Here is a 15,481-nt window from a genome sequence, read left to right on the forward strand (position 1 = left end):
TGGCAACCATTCATCATGATGTTGTTTCAGCCAATATGATTCATTTAGGATCGGTCTGAACTCATGGTTGTATATATTTAATATCCTCTATAGGTGAAAGCACTCATCAACATAAGTGTATGAATTTATTTCAGTACGCATACATGCAACGACTGCATAAGCACACGAATATCTCCACACCTGAAAGCAGCCACAATCACACCATCTTTATCGTAAATTAACTATAAATGTTTCTCGCTCTGCTCCTTCGTTGCAACATATGCATGTGATGACAATAAAAGTATATCCAATTCGATCGAAGTCATGAACAAACATTAAGGTTAACAATCGCTTATTTTCTTCCATTGCTTCCCACTACTATCGGAGCCTAGATTTTACCTCGATTTATCAGACACTCAATCTCTTTCCCTTTATCAGACCAAACTTTAGTCAACCTAAAGTACGTCTCTTTCATCACACTCGATATTGGGAGATGGTGTGTACCTTTTAGTACTGAATTAATGGCCTCAACAAGGTCTATTGTCATTTGTCCGTATTGCCGACCACCATCGTATGTTTGCGACCACTTTTCCCTCTCGATTTTCAATGCGCACTTCCAAATGCACTCATCTGTGACCTTTAAATCCTCCAATTTTTTATCAAAATTTGGTTAACGTAGTTCATATCTTGTTTCATAATATATATTGTGTTAACATCAATTTATAAACAAACACATAAATGGGTACACACGTTGAAAATAAAACTTACCCATGTTGACTATCTCCCTACGAATGTGGTCATTATGAAACTTCTCGATACAATTCTTACCAATATGGGGGATACAATATGTGAGATATGCGTGCAGAGGTGTCCAACGACTTCGCGGTTGTTCAATTGCTTCCAAAAGGCTTGTTTCTCGATCGGATATCAAGGAAACACCATCTTCTTGGACGACATACTTATGTAGATTAGTCAGAAAGAAATCCCAAGCCTCTGTCGTCTTTCCTTCAACAATGGCGAAAGCAATCGGGAAGATATTTTGTTGACCATCCTATGCAACTGTTATCAATAATATATGTTTATATTGACTGTATAACCACGTACCATCTACTTGGATCAAACGTTTGCAAAATGGAAACTTTCTATGCACGACTTTAATGCCCAAAAGAGTCTATTGAATATTTTCTTCCCTTGAACAAGGTGACCTTCTAGGTTGTATGCATGCATGGTTTGAGACTTCACGATGGTTCCAGGTATAAATTGTTTCATAACTTGTAATAAATCAGGTAGCTCATTATATGATGTATCCCAATCGCCATATATCAACTTCATTGTCTTCTCCTTCGCATGCCAAACAGGTTTGTATTTTACATTGTATCCAAACCAGTCTCGAATAGATGTAGCTAACACCGAGCAAGGGATCCTTGGATTTTGTTCAACCAACACCTTCACATATTGACATATTACATCAGAGTCTAGTAGTCGTTGGTCTTGTTCGATAAAGTTTTGCAAACATGTGTGTGGACCATTGTACCTTGTGATGACCTAAGCATCTTGCCTCTGCATTTTGGACACTCTGATCAGCTAATTTACACTCGGGACCATATTTAACACTTCGCGTACAGAGTTTTCTGGTTGGACTCTCCAACCTTGTAATCTACATGGCCTTTTATGCAATACTCTTTAATCGCCAGCGTAGCTTCTGTTTTCCTCTATATTGCTTCTCAATTCATAATTCACTAGAGTTTTCGGATGATTCAGTCATATAACTTGAAGTTAAATGTGGCATCTCCGAGAATTTAGGTGCCCTCATTATATCATAATATATCTCGTTCATGTGAAGGGTTGGTTGATACAATTTCATATATTTATCAATATTAATATCAGGTTCATCACCATCAAAAATATCATCATCCTCAGCAAAAACGGGTTCCTCATTTTCTTTTTTTTCACTGGAATCATTAAGTATTTCTCCCAACGGTTTTCAACATCAACATCAATAGTCAAATGCGGATGATGTATGCTTCTTGCCCTATATTCTACGGCTCCAGATGTTCCACAATCTTCATTTGCACTTTCCAACATCGCCATAAAATTGTTTATAGACTTATACTTCGGGTTCTCAATATGACTTTTGAAAGCCATTTGAGATGAAGTTCCAACCATATTTATTGATAACCCAAGCACATCATATATATTATACACCTCAACAAATAACTCAATAATTGGAATAATTGTTGAGTCATGTAATTCAATCATAGTTGTAATATCATCATCTTCTTCAAGTTATATTACAGCATACCTGACTCAATTGTGACACACCATAAACCTGTTCCTCAAACCATCAATTGTATTTCGAATTTTCCTTTATATCCTCTCATTCATTTCTTCAAATGTGATGTCCCTTTTAAACATCATATTTATAGGTCCTTCAAACTGAAAAATAACTTCGACCTCATTTTTCATAATATGTTCATTGTAATGGACAATCGTGAAAAATTTGTTACTCATTTTCTCTACACATAAAAATATAGATATTTAGAATAAATTAAAATAAATTATAGTAATGACGATAAATTACATTTAATATTAAAATGAAAATAAATTAATTATTAAAATATTATTAATTTATTATAATAAATATTATTAAAGTTTCAAAAAATGTAAATATATTAACAATTGTTTTTATAAAAATATAAATATATTAACGATATTTTTTTAACATTTTTACTATAATACTAAATCAATTGATGATCTAATTATTTTAACATTTTTACTTTAAATACTAAATCAATCTTATTCAAATTATACTAATGATTCATAAGGTAAAAATGTACAATTATTCTAATGATGAAATTTTAAATTTATGATATAAATTAAATTAAATTAATTACTATAATATTATTTAACCTTGCAAAAAATGTAAATATACTAACAATATTTTTTTATAAAAATAATGATTAAATACTATGATTACATTATATAATGATTAAATTTATTACTTCGAATTTTTTTATAACTACTTATGATTACTTCGAATTTATTACTCTCCAATTCTCAACCAAAATACCTCATTTTATAACATCCGGGGGTATTCATTATACTTTCTTGTTCAACCACTAACCACCAACTTACCCGAGTTATTAATGGATACTTAATGGTGCAATTATTTTTCGTCATTATAATTATATTTTTTAATATTTCTACTACAAATACTAAATCAAATATGTTCATCTAATTATCTTAACATATTTACTACAAATATTAAATCAATAATTGTAACATCCTCCATGTCGGGTGAGTGATTAATTTGCAAAGTTTCAACATTTGGTGATTAAAGTAGAATAATTATATAGTTTAAAAAGTATGGTTAGTAAATATGAGATGGAGGTAAGGACCAAATGGTCATTTGTAAGGAAATTTTAATTAAACTAAAATGTTATGGGGTTATATGAGAACCCACGTGTGACATTAGGTTTCCAGAACCATCCCATTTCTTCTTCTTCCTTATTTCTTCTCTTCCTTCTCTCAACGTGGAGCTTGCAAGTAAAGGTAAGAATCTGAACCTTGGTAGTTTCTTTGATTTTTAAGATTGGAAATGAAAGTTTGGATGTTATATAAGCTAAAGGAAAGCTTATATGACATTAAAACAACAAGATAAGTGTTTAGAGTAGATTTGGAATGAATTTTTAGATGAAATTTGATAGGAATGAGTTTTTGAAGTTTGAATAAGATTTTTGACTTGTCAAGAAGCTAACTAAGAAGTATGAGGTTAGAATTAAATTAGAATATTGGAATTTGGGTGGATTCTTAAATTCTACATGGAGAATTAGATTTCTAGGTTTAGAGGTATTTAATGGATAATAATTAGTTACAGTAAGTGTATGAAAGCTAAGAGTAGTAAGAGTGAAATATGTATGTTTGAGCTGAAATAGGATGATTTCCGAGCTCAAAATAGGATTTATGGGTTAGGGGAATCGGTACCCATTCAAGGGGAACCGATACCCTCAACGAATATGAATTTCCAGAATACTAGAGGGGAATCGATACCCCCAGGGGGGAACCGATACCCCTCAACGGATATGAAATTCCAGAATGCTAGAGGGGAACCGATACCCCAGGGGGGGAACGATTCCCATGAGAAAAAAAAAGAGAAGAAAAGAAAGAAAGACTAAGCTATTAATTCTTAAATTAATAAGCTATTAAAGCTTAATTGCAAGACATAGACATCTGATGATCATCTTGAAATTATGTTATGTAGATACCGAGCCTACACAAGTTCGGGAACAATCTACCAGTAGGATCGATCGAGGAAAAAGGCAAAGAAGTATAGGTGAGTGCATATGCATAGCATGATTATAGAAATATACTCATTCTAGACTTGTGATAAGTCTAGATTTTATATCTTGGTACATGAGCATAGTCGGTATTATGAGACATGACATGAATTATAAAATGCATTATATGACATGACTATGTGGGAAAAGTTATGAGCTATGTGAAAAGGTAAGAATTTACATGTCTACGCGATATAGACTACTTGAAATGTAAAAGCCCATGTTATGTAGATGAGAACTAGGTATAGTTGGCATGCCAAGGGTAGAGGGTATACTCGGTTCTTTAGGACATATGTATATTCTTTGGAACTGTGTGAAGTCTTGAAAGACACATACTTGATCCATAGTATATATGATTCTTAGGAATTCTATGTGGTCCTTATGGACATCATTATATGGCACTACGGTGCAATTCTACGGGGCACTTCGGTGCAATTCTACGGGGCACTTCGGTGCATTATACGAGCTGTGGTGACAGCATAGTGCACAACCACATACTCAAATACCTTAGGTTCTCAATATGCTATCATGGGCCAATAAACTTATTATACAGATTCATAAATGTTACAGTCATACGCTTACAGGTATGGGTATTGATGATGATACTACATTGATTAAGTACATGTTTGCATTTCATCTCATATGATTATGACATTTCATTACAATTGCCTTATATTATTGCCTCACTAAGTCGATGACTTAGCGTGTGGTGTTTCACACGTAGGATCCGAGGAAATAGACGAGACAGGTGAAGCAGCTTGACAGTATTACTCCTGTAATCATCAGATCAGAAGCAACTTAATCAGTAGGTCATTTTGTTATGTAAATGACAGTTGGCATGTAATTAAAGAGTTAAGTTGTGTATGCTCTGAATATTTTGGTAAACTTATATTACAGTATGTATATTATTGTATTTTTCTTAATATAAGTACAAATATTTTACTATTATTTGTTAAGAGTTGTGTTTTAAAGTCTGTAGTATCTTGACTCATATCCGGGTCGGGTATGGGTTAGGGGGGTTACATTTAATGGTATCAGAGCTATGGTTTAGCCGATTTAGGCATAAACCAGAGTCTATAGAGTCTTTAAATGGAACATGCCAACAAATGTGAGAACTCTGATCTGGTATAGTATGAGTATGTTGTTTTGCTAATAGAACAATGTGTTTATTCTTATTAGATGTCCGGACATAATAGCTCCTGAAGTGAAGTGGGAGAAGATAGGCATGCTGAAAGCAGTAATTCACCTGCCCTGGCCAGGCAAGGTGAAGAACAGGCATCTCAAGGAGTGCCTGTGCAAGATCAAGATACGTTCTTCAGAACGTTAGACGCTATTCTGATGCGTCTTCAACCTTCTGCTCCACTAACTCAAAGAATTAATGTAGCAAAAGAGTTGAGAAGTTTAGGAGCTCCCGAATTTAAGGGAGAAGCTGAGGAAGGTCCAGTGTCAGCGGATCTTTGGTTGAATGATTTAAAAATCATGTTAGATGGTCTCCACTGTTCCGAAGTGGAGCATTAGATGGAGATGTATCTTTATTGAGGGGTCAGGCGAGGATATGGTGGACGAACGTCACCATGAGAATGTCAACCGACCAGTTGACTTGGTCTTTGTTTTTAAAAGAATTTTAAAACAAGTATTGGGATCATCAGTTATCGCCAAATGAAGCAGGAATTTATGAATTTGAAGCAGATGAGCCACTCTGTGTATGAGTACGAATGTGAGTTTAATAAGCTGAGCAGGTTTGCAGCTGAGCTTGTGCCTACTGAAAAAGATGCTTGCGAGTGGTTCGTGGAGGGCTTGCGCCTAGACTTAAAGAAATGTTTGATAGTATTAAACTTGTCCTCGTTCCAGGAGGTGATCGTGCAAAAGCTCTTGAAAGGGCTCAGAATGAAAGATTTGGGGACTCAAGAGTTCAGACATCAAAGAGGACGAATACTTATTCTGGTTCAACACCAACAAAAAGGGGAAGAGACTCGGGATTTCGATCACAAACTAGATCAGAATCAGTTGCATCGTCTGCTAGGGGAGCAAGTCAGGCAAGACCTAGACAGACGCAGTCAGTGGAATCCGGTGCTGGGAGATCTACTCCGGGTCAAGGGAAACAGTGGAGCACTGTGGGAAAAACCATTATGGCGCTTGTCGTATGGCTGCTGGGACTTGTTTTTGATGCGGAGATGCCGGACATTTTGTCCGGGATTGTCCCTTGATTGTTGGTGAGCCGGCACCATCTGGAAGAGTTGGTTCTTTCTCACAAAGAGGACGAGGAAGAGGCAGAGGAAGGAACCCGTCTGAATTCTCTGCTCAACCTGAAGTTCGATCCACTGCTCGAGTATACAACCTAAAGACAAGTGAAGACCGTGATGACCCTGATATTATAGCAAGTACTTTTCAGTTGTATGATAAATTAGTATTGGTACTGATTGATCCGGGTTGTAATTATTCTTATATTACAAGTAAGTTAGTAAAGGAGTTGGGGATTCCCTTAGAAGCTACGAGTAATGAGATTATAGTAACAACTCCGTTAGGCCATAGTGCCCGGGTGAATAAAGTCTGTAAGGGGTGTCCCATAAGGTTCAGGGAATTGAATTCCCTACTAATCTGATGGAATTACCCTTGACGAGTTTGAAGTGATTCTGGGAATGGATTGGTTGTTCCGTTATATGGAGATGTTAGTTGCAGATTGAAAAAAGGTAACTCTGAAAAGTCCAGAAGGACAGATAAGTGAGCAGTGAAAAGTTTAATCCTTTAGCAAATGTAATATCAGTAATGTCTGCCAAGAAATTATTGCTACAAGGATGTCAGGGTTTCTTGCAAATGTGATTGATTCAAGAGCTCAAGAGAAAAGGTTAGAGGAAATTCCAATAGTTCGAGAGTTCCCTGATGTTTTCCTGCTGAATTGCCAGGATTACCTCCGGATAGAGAGGTAGAATTCCAAATTGAAATAATGCTGGGAACAGCTCCGATTGCAATGCACCTTATCGAATGGCTCCGAAAAGAATTGCAAGAGTTAAAGAATCAATTACAAGAATTGCTAGAGAAGGGATTTATCCAACAAGTGTATCGCCTTGGGGAGCTCCGGTGTTATTTGTTAAAAAGAAGGATGGATCAATGCGCCTTTGCATTGACTATCGACAGCTCAATAAGGTGACCATCAAGAACAAGTATCCTCTTCCGCGCATTGATGATTTTGTTTGATCAACTAAAAGGAGCTTCGGTATTTTCGAAGATCGATCTACGTTCGGGTTATCATCAATTGAAGACAGGAGAAAGATATTCCGAAGACGGCTTTCAGAACGAGATATGGTCATTATGAATTCATCGTAATGCCATTCGGAGTAACGAATGCACCTGCTGCTTTCATGGATCTTATGAACAGGATTTTTCAGCCTTGGACCAGTTTGTTGTTGTCTTTATTGATGATATACTGGTGTACTCGAAATCCCATGAAGAGCATAGCACACATCTGAGGATCGTCTTGCAAATTTTAAGAGATAAGAAGTTGTATGCCAAATGTCCAAATGTGAGTTCTGGTTAAAGGAAGTAATTTTCTTGGGGCATGTGATCTCGGCAGTTGGGATTAGAGTAGACCCTCAAAAGGTTAAAGCTATAATGGATTGGGAAGTCTAAGAATGTGTTGAAGTTCGGAGTTTCTGGGACTTGCCGGTTACTATCGAAGATTCGTTAAGAATTTTTCGATGATTGTGCTGCCTCTAACAAAGCTAATGAGAAAGAATGTACCTTTGTTTGGACTTCTGAATGTTAAGAAAGTTCGAAGCTTTAAAGAGAATTCTGACGGAAACTCGATATTGGTTCAACCGGAATCTGGCAAGAATTTGTAGTATACAGTGACGCATCCCATAACGGGTTGGGGTGTATTAATGCAAGAAGGAAAAGTGGTAGCGTACGCATCGAGATAGTTGAAACCACATGAAAGGAATTACCCCACTCATGATTTAGAAATGGCTGCTGTAGTATTCGCTCTCAGGATTTGGCGTCATTATCTTTATGGGGAGCGTTGTTACTTATATACGGATCATAAGAGCCTGAAGTACCTGATGACTCAAAAGAATTGAATTTGAGGCAACGTAGATGGGTAGAGTTCTTAAAGGATTATGATGTGATAATTGACTATCATCCCGGAAAGGCTAATGTGGTAGCAGATGCTCTGAGTAGAAAGACGTTTGCAGCTTTATGAGCTATGGATGCAAGATTATCTTTAACGGGAGACGGTGGTCTTTGTGCAGAATTAACCCTTAAACCAGCATGGTTGGAACGAATAAGAGAATTGCAATGTAAAGATGAAGTGTGTTTGAAAAGAATTGAACAAGTAAAGAACAAAGAGATTAAAGACTTTGAGATTAAGTCAGATGGAAATCTATATTGTAAAGGAAGAATTGTAATACCCGACAATGACGACTTGAAGAATGAGATATTAACAGAGGCTCATTGCAGTCCGTTAACGATGCACCCGGGTGGAACCAAGATGTATATGGATTTGAAGGATCGATTTTGGTGGTCAGGGATGAAGCGAAGCATCACAGAATTTGTGTCTAAGTGTTTGATATGTCAACAAGTCAAAGCCGAGCATCAAGTTCCATCAGGATTATTGCAACCGCTTTTCATTCCTCAATGGAAATGGGAAAATTTACGATGGATTTTGTTTCGGGGTTACCCTTGACCCCGAACAAAGAGAATCATCTGGGTAATTGTTGATCGATTAACTAAGTCTGCGCATTTTCTTCCGGTTAGAACGGATTTCTCTATGGAAAGGTATGCAGAGTTGTATATTAGAGAAGTTATTAGATTGCATGGAGTACCTGTTTCCATAGTCTCTGATCGAGACCCTCGATTCACTTCTAGATTCTGGAAATCTTTGCATGGAGCGTTGGGGACTCGTTTAAACTTTAGTACGGCTTTTCATCCTCATACTGATGGGCAATCAGAGAGAACTATTCAGATATTGGAAGATATGTTGAGAGCATGCGTAATGGAATTTAAAGGATCATGGGAAAAGTATTTACCACTGGCAGAGTTCGCTTACAACAATAGTTATCAGTCTAGTATAAAGATGGCCCCCTATGAAGCATTATATGGAAGAAAATGTCGTACTCCATTAAATTGGTATGAACTCAAAGACCGAAGTGTTCTTGGTCCGGATTTAATTCAAGATAGAACAGAAGTTCGAGAAATTCAGTAAAACCTCAAAGTGGCCCTGATCGGCAAAAGTCCTATTCTGATCTTAAAAGGAAAGAAATTGAATTTCAAGTTGGAGATAAAGTGTTTTTAAAAGTGTCTCCATGGAAGAAGGTGTTGATATTTGGTCGGAAAGGAAAATTGAGTCCTCGGTTTATTGGACCATATGAGATTGTAAAGAGAGTAGGACCTGTAGCATATCAACTAACTTTACCACCTGAGATGGAAAAAATACATGATGTTTTTCACGTTTCAATGCTTCGAAGATATAGATCTGACCCTTCTCATATCATGACACCAGAAGAGATTGAGGTTCGTCCTGACTTGACTTATGAGGAAGAACCGATTCAAATTTTAGCACATGAAGTTAAGCAATTGAGGAACAAGATTATTCCTTTAGTCAAAGTGTTGTGGAGAAATCACAAAGTAGAAGAAGCAACATGGGAGCGTGAAGAAGATATGCGACATCAATACCCTCATTTGTTCGTGCAATGAAAATTCGAGGACGAATTTTCTTAAGGGGGAGAGATTTGTAACATCCTCCATGTCGGGTGAGTGATTAATTTGCAAAGTTTCAACATTTGGTGATTAAAGTAGAATAATTATATAGTTTAAAAAGTATGGTTAGTAAATATGAGATGGAGGTAAGGACCAAATGGTCATTTGTAAGGAAATTTTAATTAAAATAAAATGTTATGGGGTTATATGAGAACCCACGTGTGACATTAGGTTTCCAGAACCATCCCATTTCTTCTTCCTTCTTCCTTATTTTCTTCTCTTCCTTCTCTCAACGTGGAGCTTGCAAGTAAAGGTAAGAATCTGAACCTTGGTAGTTTCTTTGATTTTTAAGATTGGAAATGAAAGTTTGGATGTTATATAAGCTAAAGGAAAGCTTATATGACATTAAAACAACAAGATAAGTGTTTTAGAGATAGATTTGGAAAATGAATTTTTAGATGAAATTTTGATAGGAATGAGTTTTTGAAGTTTGAATAAGATTTTTGACTTGTCAAGAAGCTAACTAAGAAGTATGAGGTGTTAGAATTTAAATTAGAACATATTGGAATTTGGGTTGGATTCTTAAATTCTACATGGAGAATTAGATTTCTAGGTTTTAGAGGTATTTAATGGATAATAATTAGTTAAAGTAAGTGTATGAAAGCTAAGAGTAGTAAAGAGAGTGAAATATGTATGTTTGAGCTGAAATGGGATGATTTCCGAGCTCAAAATAGGATTTATGGGTTAGGGGAATCGGTACCCATTCAAGGGGAACCGATACCCCCTCAACGAATATGAATTTCCAGAATACTAGAGGGGAATCGATACCCCCAGGGGGGAACCGATACCCCCTCAACGGATATGAAATTCTAGAATGCTAGAGGGGAACCGATACCCCAGGGGGGGGAACCGATTCCCCCATGAGAAAAAAAAAGAGAAGAAAAGAAAGAAAGACTAAGCTATTAATTTCTTAAATTAATAAGCTATTAAAGCTTAATTGCAAGACATATACATCTGATGATCATCTTGAAAATTAGTTTATGTAGATACCGAGCCTACACAAGTTCGGGAACATCTACAGTAGGATCGATCGAGGAAAATGCAAAGAAGTATAGGTGAGTGCATATGCATAGCATGATTATAGAAATATACTCCATTCTAGACTTGTGATAAGTCTAGATTTTATATCTTGGTATATGAGCATAGTCGGTATTATGACATGACATGATATAAAATGCATTATATGACATGACTATGTGGGAAAAGTTATGAGCTATGTGAAAAGGTAAGAATTTACATGTCTACGCGATATAGACTACTTGAAATGTAAAGCTCATGTTATGTAGATGAGAACTATAGGTATAGGCATGCCAAGGATAGAGGGTATACTCGGTTCTTAGGACATATGTATTCTTGGAACCTGTGTGAAGTCTGAAAGACACATACTTGATCCATAGTATATGTATATGATCTTAAGGAATTCTATGGTCCTTATGGACATCATTATATGGCACTACGGTGCAATTCTACGGGGCACTTCGGTGCAATTCTACGGGGCACTTCGGTGCATTTATACGAGCTGTGGTGACAGCATAGTGCACAACCTCACATTACTCAAATACCTTAGGTTCTCAATATGCTATCATGGGCCAATAAACTTATTAATACATATTCATAAATGTTACAGTCATACGCTTACAGGTATGGGTATTGATGATGTATACTACATTGATTAAGTACATGTTTGCATTTCATCTCATATGATTATGACATTTTCATTACAATTGCCTTATTATTATTGCCTCACTAAGTCGATGACTTAGCGTGTGAGTGTTTCACACGTAGGATCCGAGGAAATAGACGAGACAGGTGAAGCAGCTTGACAGTATTACTCCTGCAATCATCAGATCAGAAGCAACTTAATCAGTAGGTCATTTTGTTATGTAAATGACAGTTGGCATGTAATTAAAGAGTTAAGTTGTGTATGCTCTAAATATTTTGGTAAACTTATATTACAGTATGTATATTATTGTATTTTCTTAATATAAGTACAAATATTTTACTATTATTTGTTAAGAGTTGTGTTTTAAAGTCAATGTAGTATCTCTGACTCATATCCGGGTCGGGTATGGGTTGGGGGTGTTACAATAATGTTAAAATTATAATAATGATATTTACATAACAATAAATCGTAAACTAATATTTACTAAGTCAATATATAACTAACAATAAATCGTAAAATACTTTAAATAAAATATTTTTACACTTACTTGAGAGTTTCTTCTAACAAGTCGATGTTATAAAAAAAAACTTTTTCGAATTTCTTACCCACTTCTTTTTTTACCTGCAACAACATATTAAAATTAATATTTTTAATATTAAATAATATGATACAAAATAGAGATATTTTATTCGAATACGAGTAAAATTTTATTTGAATAATGCTTACAGATTAAATATTGGAATAAAATTTCGTTCAAAAATTTCTCTAATATTCTTCCCGGATGCTCACTATTTCAATTCTTCTCTAGATTTTGTCTCTTCTCCCCTTTCCTCACCACTGCTTTATTTCCCAATTCTCAACCAAAACATCCCATTTTATAACATCCCGAGGTATTTATTATATTTTCTCGTTCAACTACCAACCACCAACATGCCCGAGTTGTTAATGAATAATTAATGGTACCATTATTACTTACATGTTTTCCAGTCGGAGGTAACCTACCACCCTAGACTAAAGACTCCAGGTAAACTTGAAGTCTTTCTATTTTGCCTAAAAACGCCAGATAAGCTTGGAATTTTTTTGATTAACTTGAAGATGCCAAATAAACTTGGAGTCTTTGACTTGGTACTGTAGATTTCACCCCAGATGGAGAAATAATATGGGAAGTGGATTATTGTGGGAATTAAATATTTCATTTTTGCATTATTAGGGCCATTTTGCCGTATATGTTGGGTTTTAGAAATTTAAAAGAAATACTAAAAAACAACGAGCCCATAAGCGTCATTTCCTTTAACTAGGGTTTTGGCAACCCTAGTTTATAAAGAAAACATTTGCATAAGCCGTCTCTAGCCCGTGCCTCTCTGCCTTTTCTATTTACAATTCTTCTCTCCGGCAATCCGAGAAAGCAACAACATGGCTACAGCCCCGACATCCGCAATGCAGCTTTCTCCTAAAGAAGCCGACATCCAGATGATGTTGGCCGCCGAAGTCCATCTCGGTACCAAGAACTGTGATTTTCAAATGGAGCGTTACGTTTTCAAGCGTCGCAATGACGGTGAGTTTTTTTCTTTCTATACCTATTTCTATGCTTGGTTTCTGCTGCTGAAACTTAAAATTTCAGTTTTTTTTCATGTATTTTGTATATTAAAATTTGGGTTGTTTTTCAGTATCATGAGTGTTGACATTCTTTGATTTATTAGATTATCAAAGAATATGCATTTTTAAGACGCGAGATCTGTTCAATGCGTTGCTTTTAGTATATTTATATTAGTTTGTTAAACACCTTAATAGGCCAAATATATATATATATACTAGATGAAATTTTATGGTAATGGAAATTTTGATTCGGTTAGTGTGTTTTTAGACAATTTGTTGCCTACAGTAATGGTGTTTTACTAGTTATATGTTGGGATTTTTAGCTTGTACGTATGGTTATTGATATGTTTGCTTACTGCAAATGTTATCAATTGAATTTATAATCAGAGAATGATATGATGTATTAATATTTTAGTTTATTTGGTTATCATTTACATGTAAATGTGTATTAATATCTGTTTTTGCTGATGGAATTATCTTTTATGTCTTTAATAGGAATTTACATTATCAACCTTGGCAAGACTTGGGAGAAGCTTCAGCTGGCTGCTCGTGTAATTGTCGCTATTGAGAACCCTCAGGACATCATTGTCCAATCTGCAAGGCCCTATGGTCAGAGAGCTGTGCTGAAATTTGCACAGTACACTGGTTGTCATGCAATTGCCGGAAGGCACACCCCTGGTACATTTACTAACCAGATGCAGACATCTTTCAGTGAGCCTCGTCTTCTTATACTCACAGACCCCAGGACTGATCACCAGGTAAATTGTATGCTATGGCTGAATTGAGTTGGGGTTTTATTGTGTTCTTATAAACAGTGAATTGAATGGTTTTGGATTAGTTATCAATTGAGTGTTTTCTCTGCAGCCCATCAAGGAAGCAGCTCTTGGAAACATTCCGACCATTGCCTTTTGTGATACCGACTCGCCGATGCGATATGTTGACATTGGTATCCCTGCTAACAACAAGGGAAAGCACAGCATCGGTTGCCTTTTCTGGCTGTTGGCAAGGATGGTTCTTCAGATGCGCGGCACAATTGCTCCCGGACAGAAGTGGGATGTGATGGTAAAAGATATATCACTTTCATGATATCTCCTATACAATTTGAATGTATTAATTTGTGTTACTTATACATGGTTTGTATGTAGGTGGATCTATTTTTCTACAGGGAACCTGAGGAAGCTAAAGAGGCGGAAGAGGAGGAGGCTGTTGCGGCACCTGATTATGGACTCCCTCCAGCAGATTTTGGAATGGGTGGCTTAGCAGCTGATCAATGGCCTGCGCAAATAGGCGATCAATGGTCTGCTGATATGGTTCAGGCACCCATTTCTGGTGTCCCTGCTGCTGTTAACTGGGGTGACCAAGGTAATATCTTCTATTTCTGATTATATCATTTAATTTACATCTTCTTGTTGTTTCCTTTGCTTAATCTACTTTGAAATTTCGAATGCAGTTGCAGTTGGTGGTGCCGATGGGTGGGATGTTGCAGCCGCTCCAGCACAAATCCCAGGTGTTCCCGTCGATGTCATTGCCCCTGCTCCCACAGGTTCGGAGTGAGAGGGATTCATTTTAGATTTTGGCAAAAATGTTTTGTTTTAAAAAGAACCATTTTGAACTTTGTTATGATAAAGATGGAATTGTGTGTTCTTGTAGACATCAATGGCTTTAGAAATTTTTGTTATGAATTTATATTCTGTTATATGCGGTAATGGCTTCTTGTTATCAGAATGTGTTAAAATTGTATGCTTTGCATTATCACCTAACCTAATAACCAACAGTGATAAACTAAAGAAAGATTCAAATTCTACCATGCATTTCCCTGTGTCCGAAATAATCAACAATGATCGGATCAATTGGTTTTGTAAGTCATGTGATTGATTTGTGGTCATTGAAGTTTCTAAATTTTTAATGTCATTGTACATTCAATACATTACAAGCATAAAGATTATTTTCTGGGATTAATAGGAAATTTACATTTGTGTCGAGTACATGTTTGTTAAAACTTGGATCTAATTAGAAGTATGTATGCATATCGAAAGTATTGATGACTGCAAGGTCATTATTTCATACATTAATAATGAAAATTTATTTGAAAGATGTCCCATTTGATATATTTATATAATTTTTAACTCTTAATCTTTATATTTTAAATTTAAGC

The 15,481-nt window shown here is 35.9% G+C and overlaps 1 protein-coding gene across 1 annotated transcript; it reads left to right on the forward strand.

Moving 5' to 3' along the window:
- Positions 1 to 13,080: 13,080 nt before the first annotated feature.
- On the forward strand, positions 13,081 to 15,032 carry LOC120179671 (40S ribosomal protein Sa-2-like). Its single transcript, XM_039185205.1, has 5 exons — positions 13,081 to 13,285; positions 13,822 to 14,084; positions 14,191 to 14,388; positions 14,472 to 14,688; positions 14,777 to 15,032. The coding sequence occupies exons 1-5, from the start codon at positions 13,144 to 13,146 to the stop codon at positions 14,878 to 14,880; spliced, it is 924 nt and encodes a 307-aa protein (XP_039041136.1). The 5' UTR covers positions 13,081 to 13,143; the 3' UTR covers positions 14,881 to 15,032.
- The last annotated feature ends 449 nt before the right edge of the window (positions 15,033 to 15,481 follow it).

This window comes from Hibiscus syriacus, unplaced genomic scaffold (genome assembly GCF_006381635.1).
Source record: "Hibiscus syriacus cultivar Baekdansim isolate YM2019G1 unplaced genomic scaffold, ASM638163v2 tig00112443_pilon, whole genome shotgun sequence".
Classification (NCBI taxonomy): domain Eukaryota; kingdom Viridiplantae; phylum Streptophyta; class Magnoliopsida; order Malvales; family Malvaceae; genus Hibiscus; species Hibiscus syriacus.

What these genes read in the sequence shown, in the direction of transcription:
- LOC120179671 (XM_039185205.1), top strand. Translation starts at nt 13,144, where the DNA reads ATGGCTACAGCCCCGACATCCGCAATGCAGCTTTCTCCTAAAGAAGCC. An exon ending in ACCCCAGGACTGATCACCAG is followed by an intron (nt 14,085 to 14,190) that starts GTAAATTGTATG and finishes TTTTCTCTGCAG; the next exon opens with CCCATCAAGGAAGCAGCTCT. An exon ending in TGTTAACTGGGGTGACCAAG is followed by an intron (nt 14,689 to 14,776) that starts GTAATATCTTCT and finishes TTTCGAATGCAG; the next exon opens with TTGCAGTTGGTGGTGCCGAT.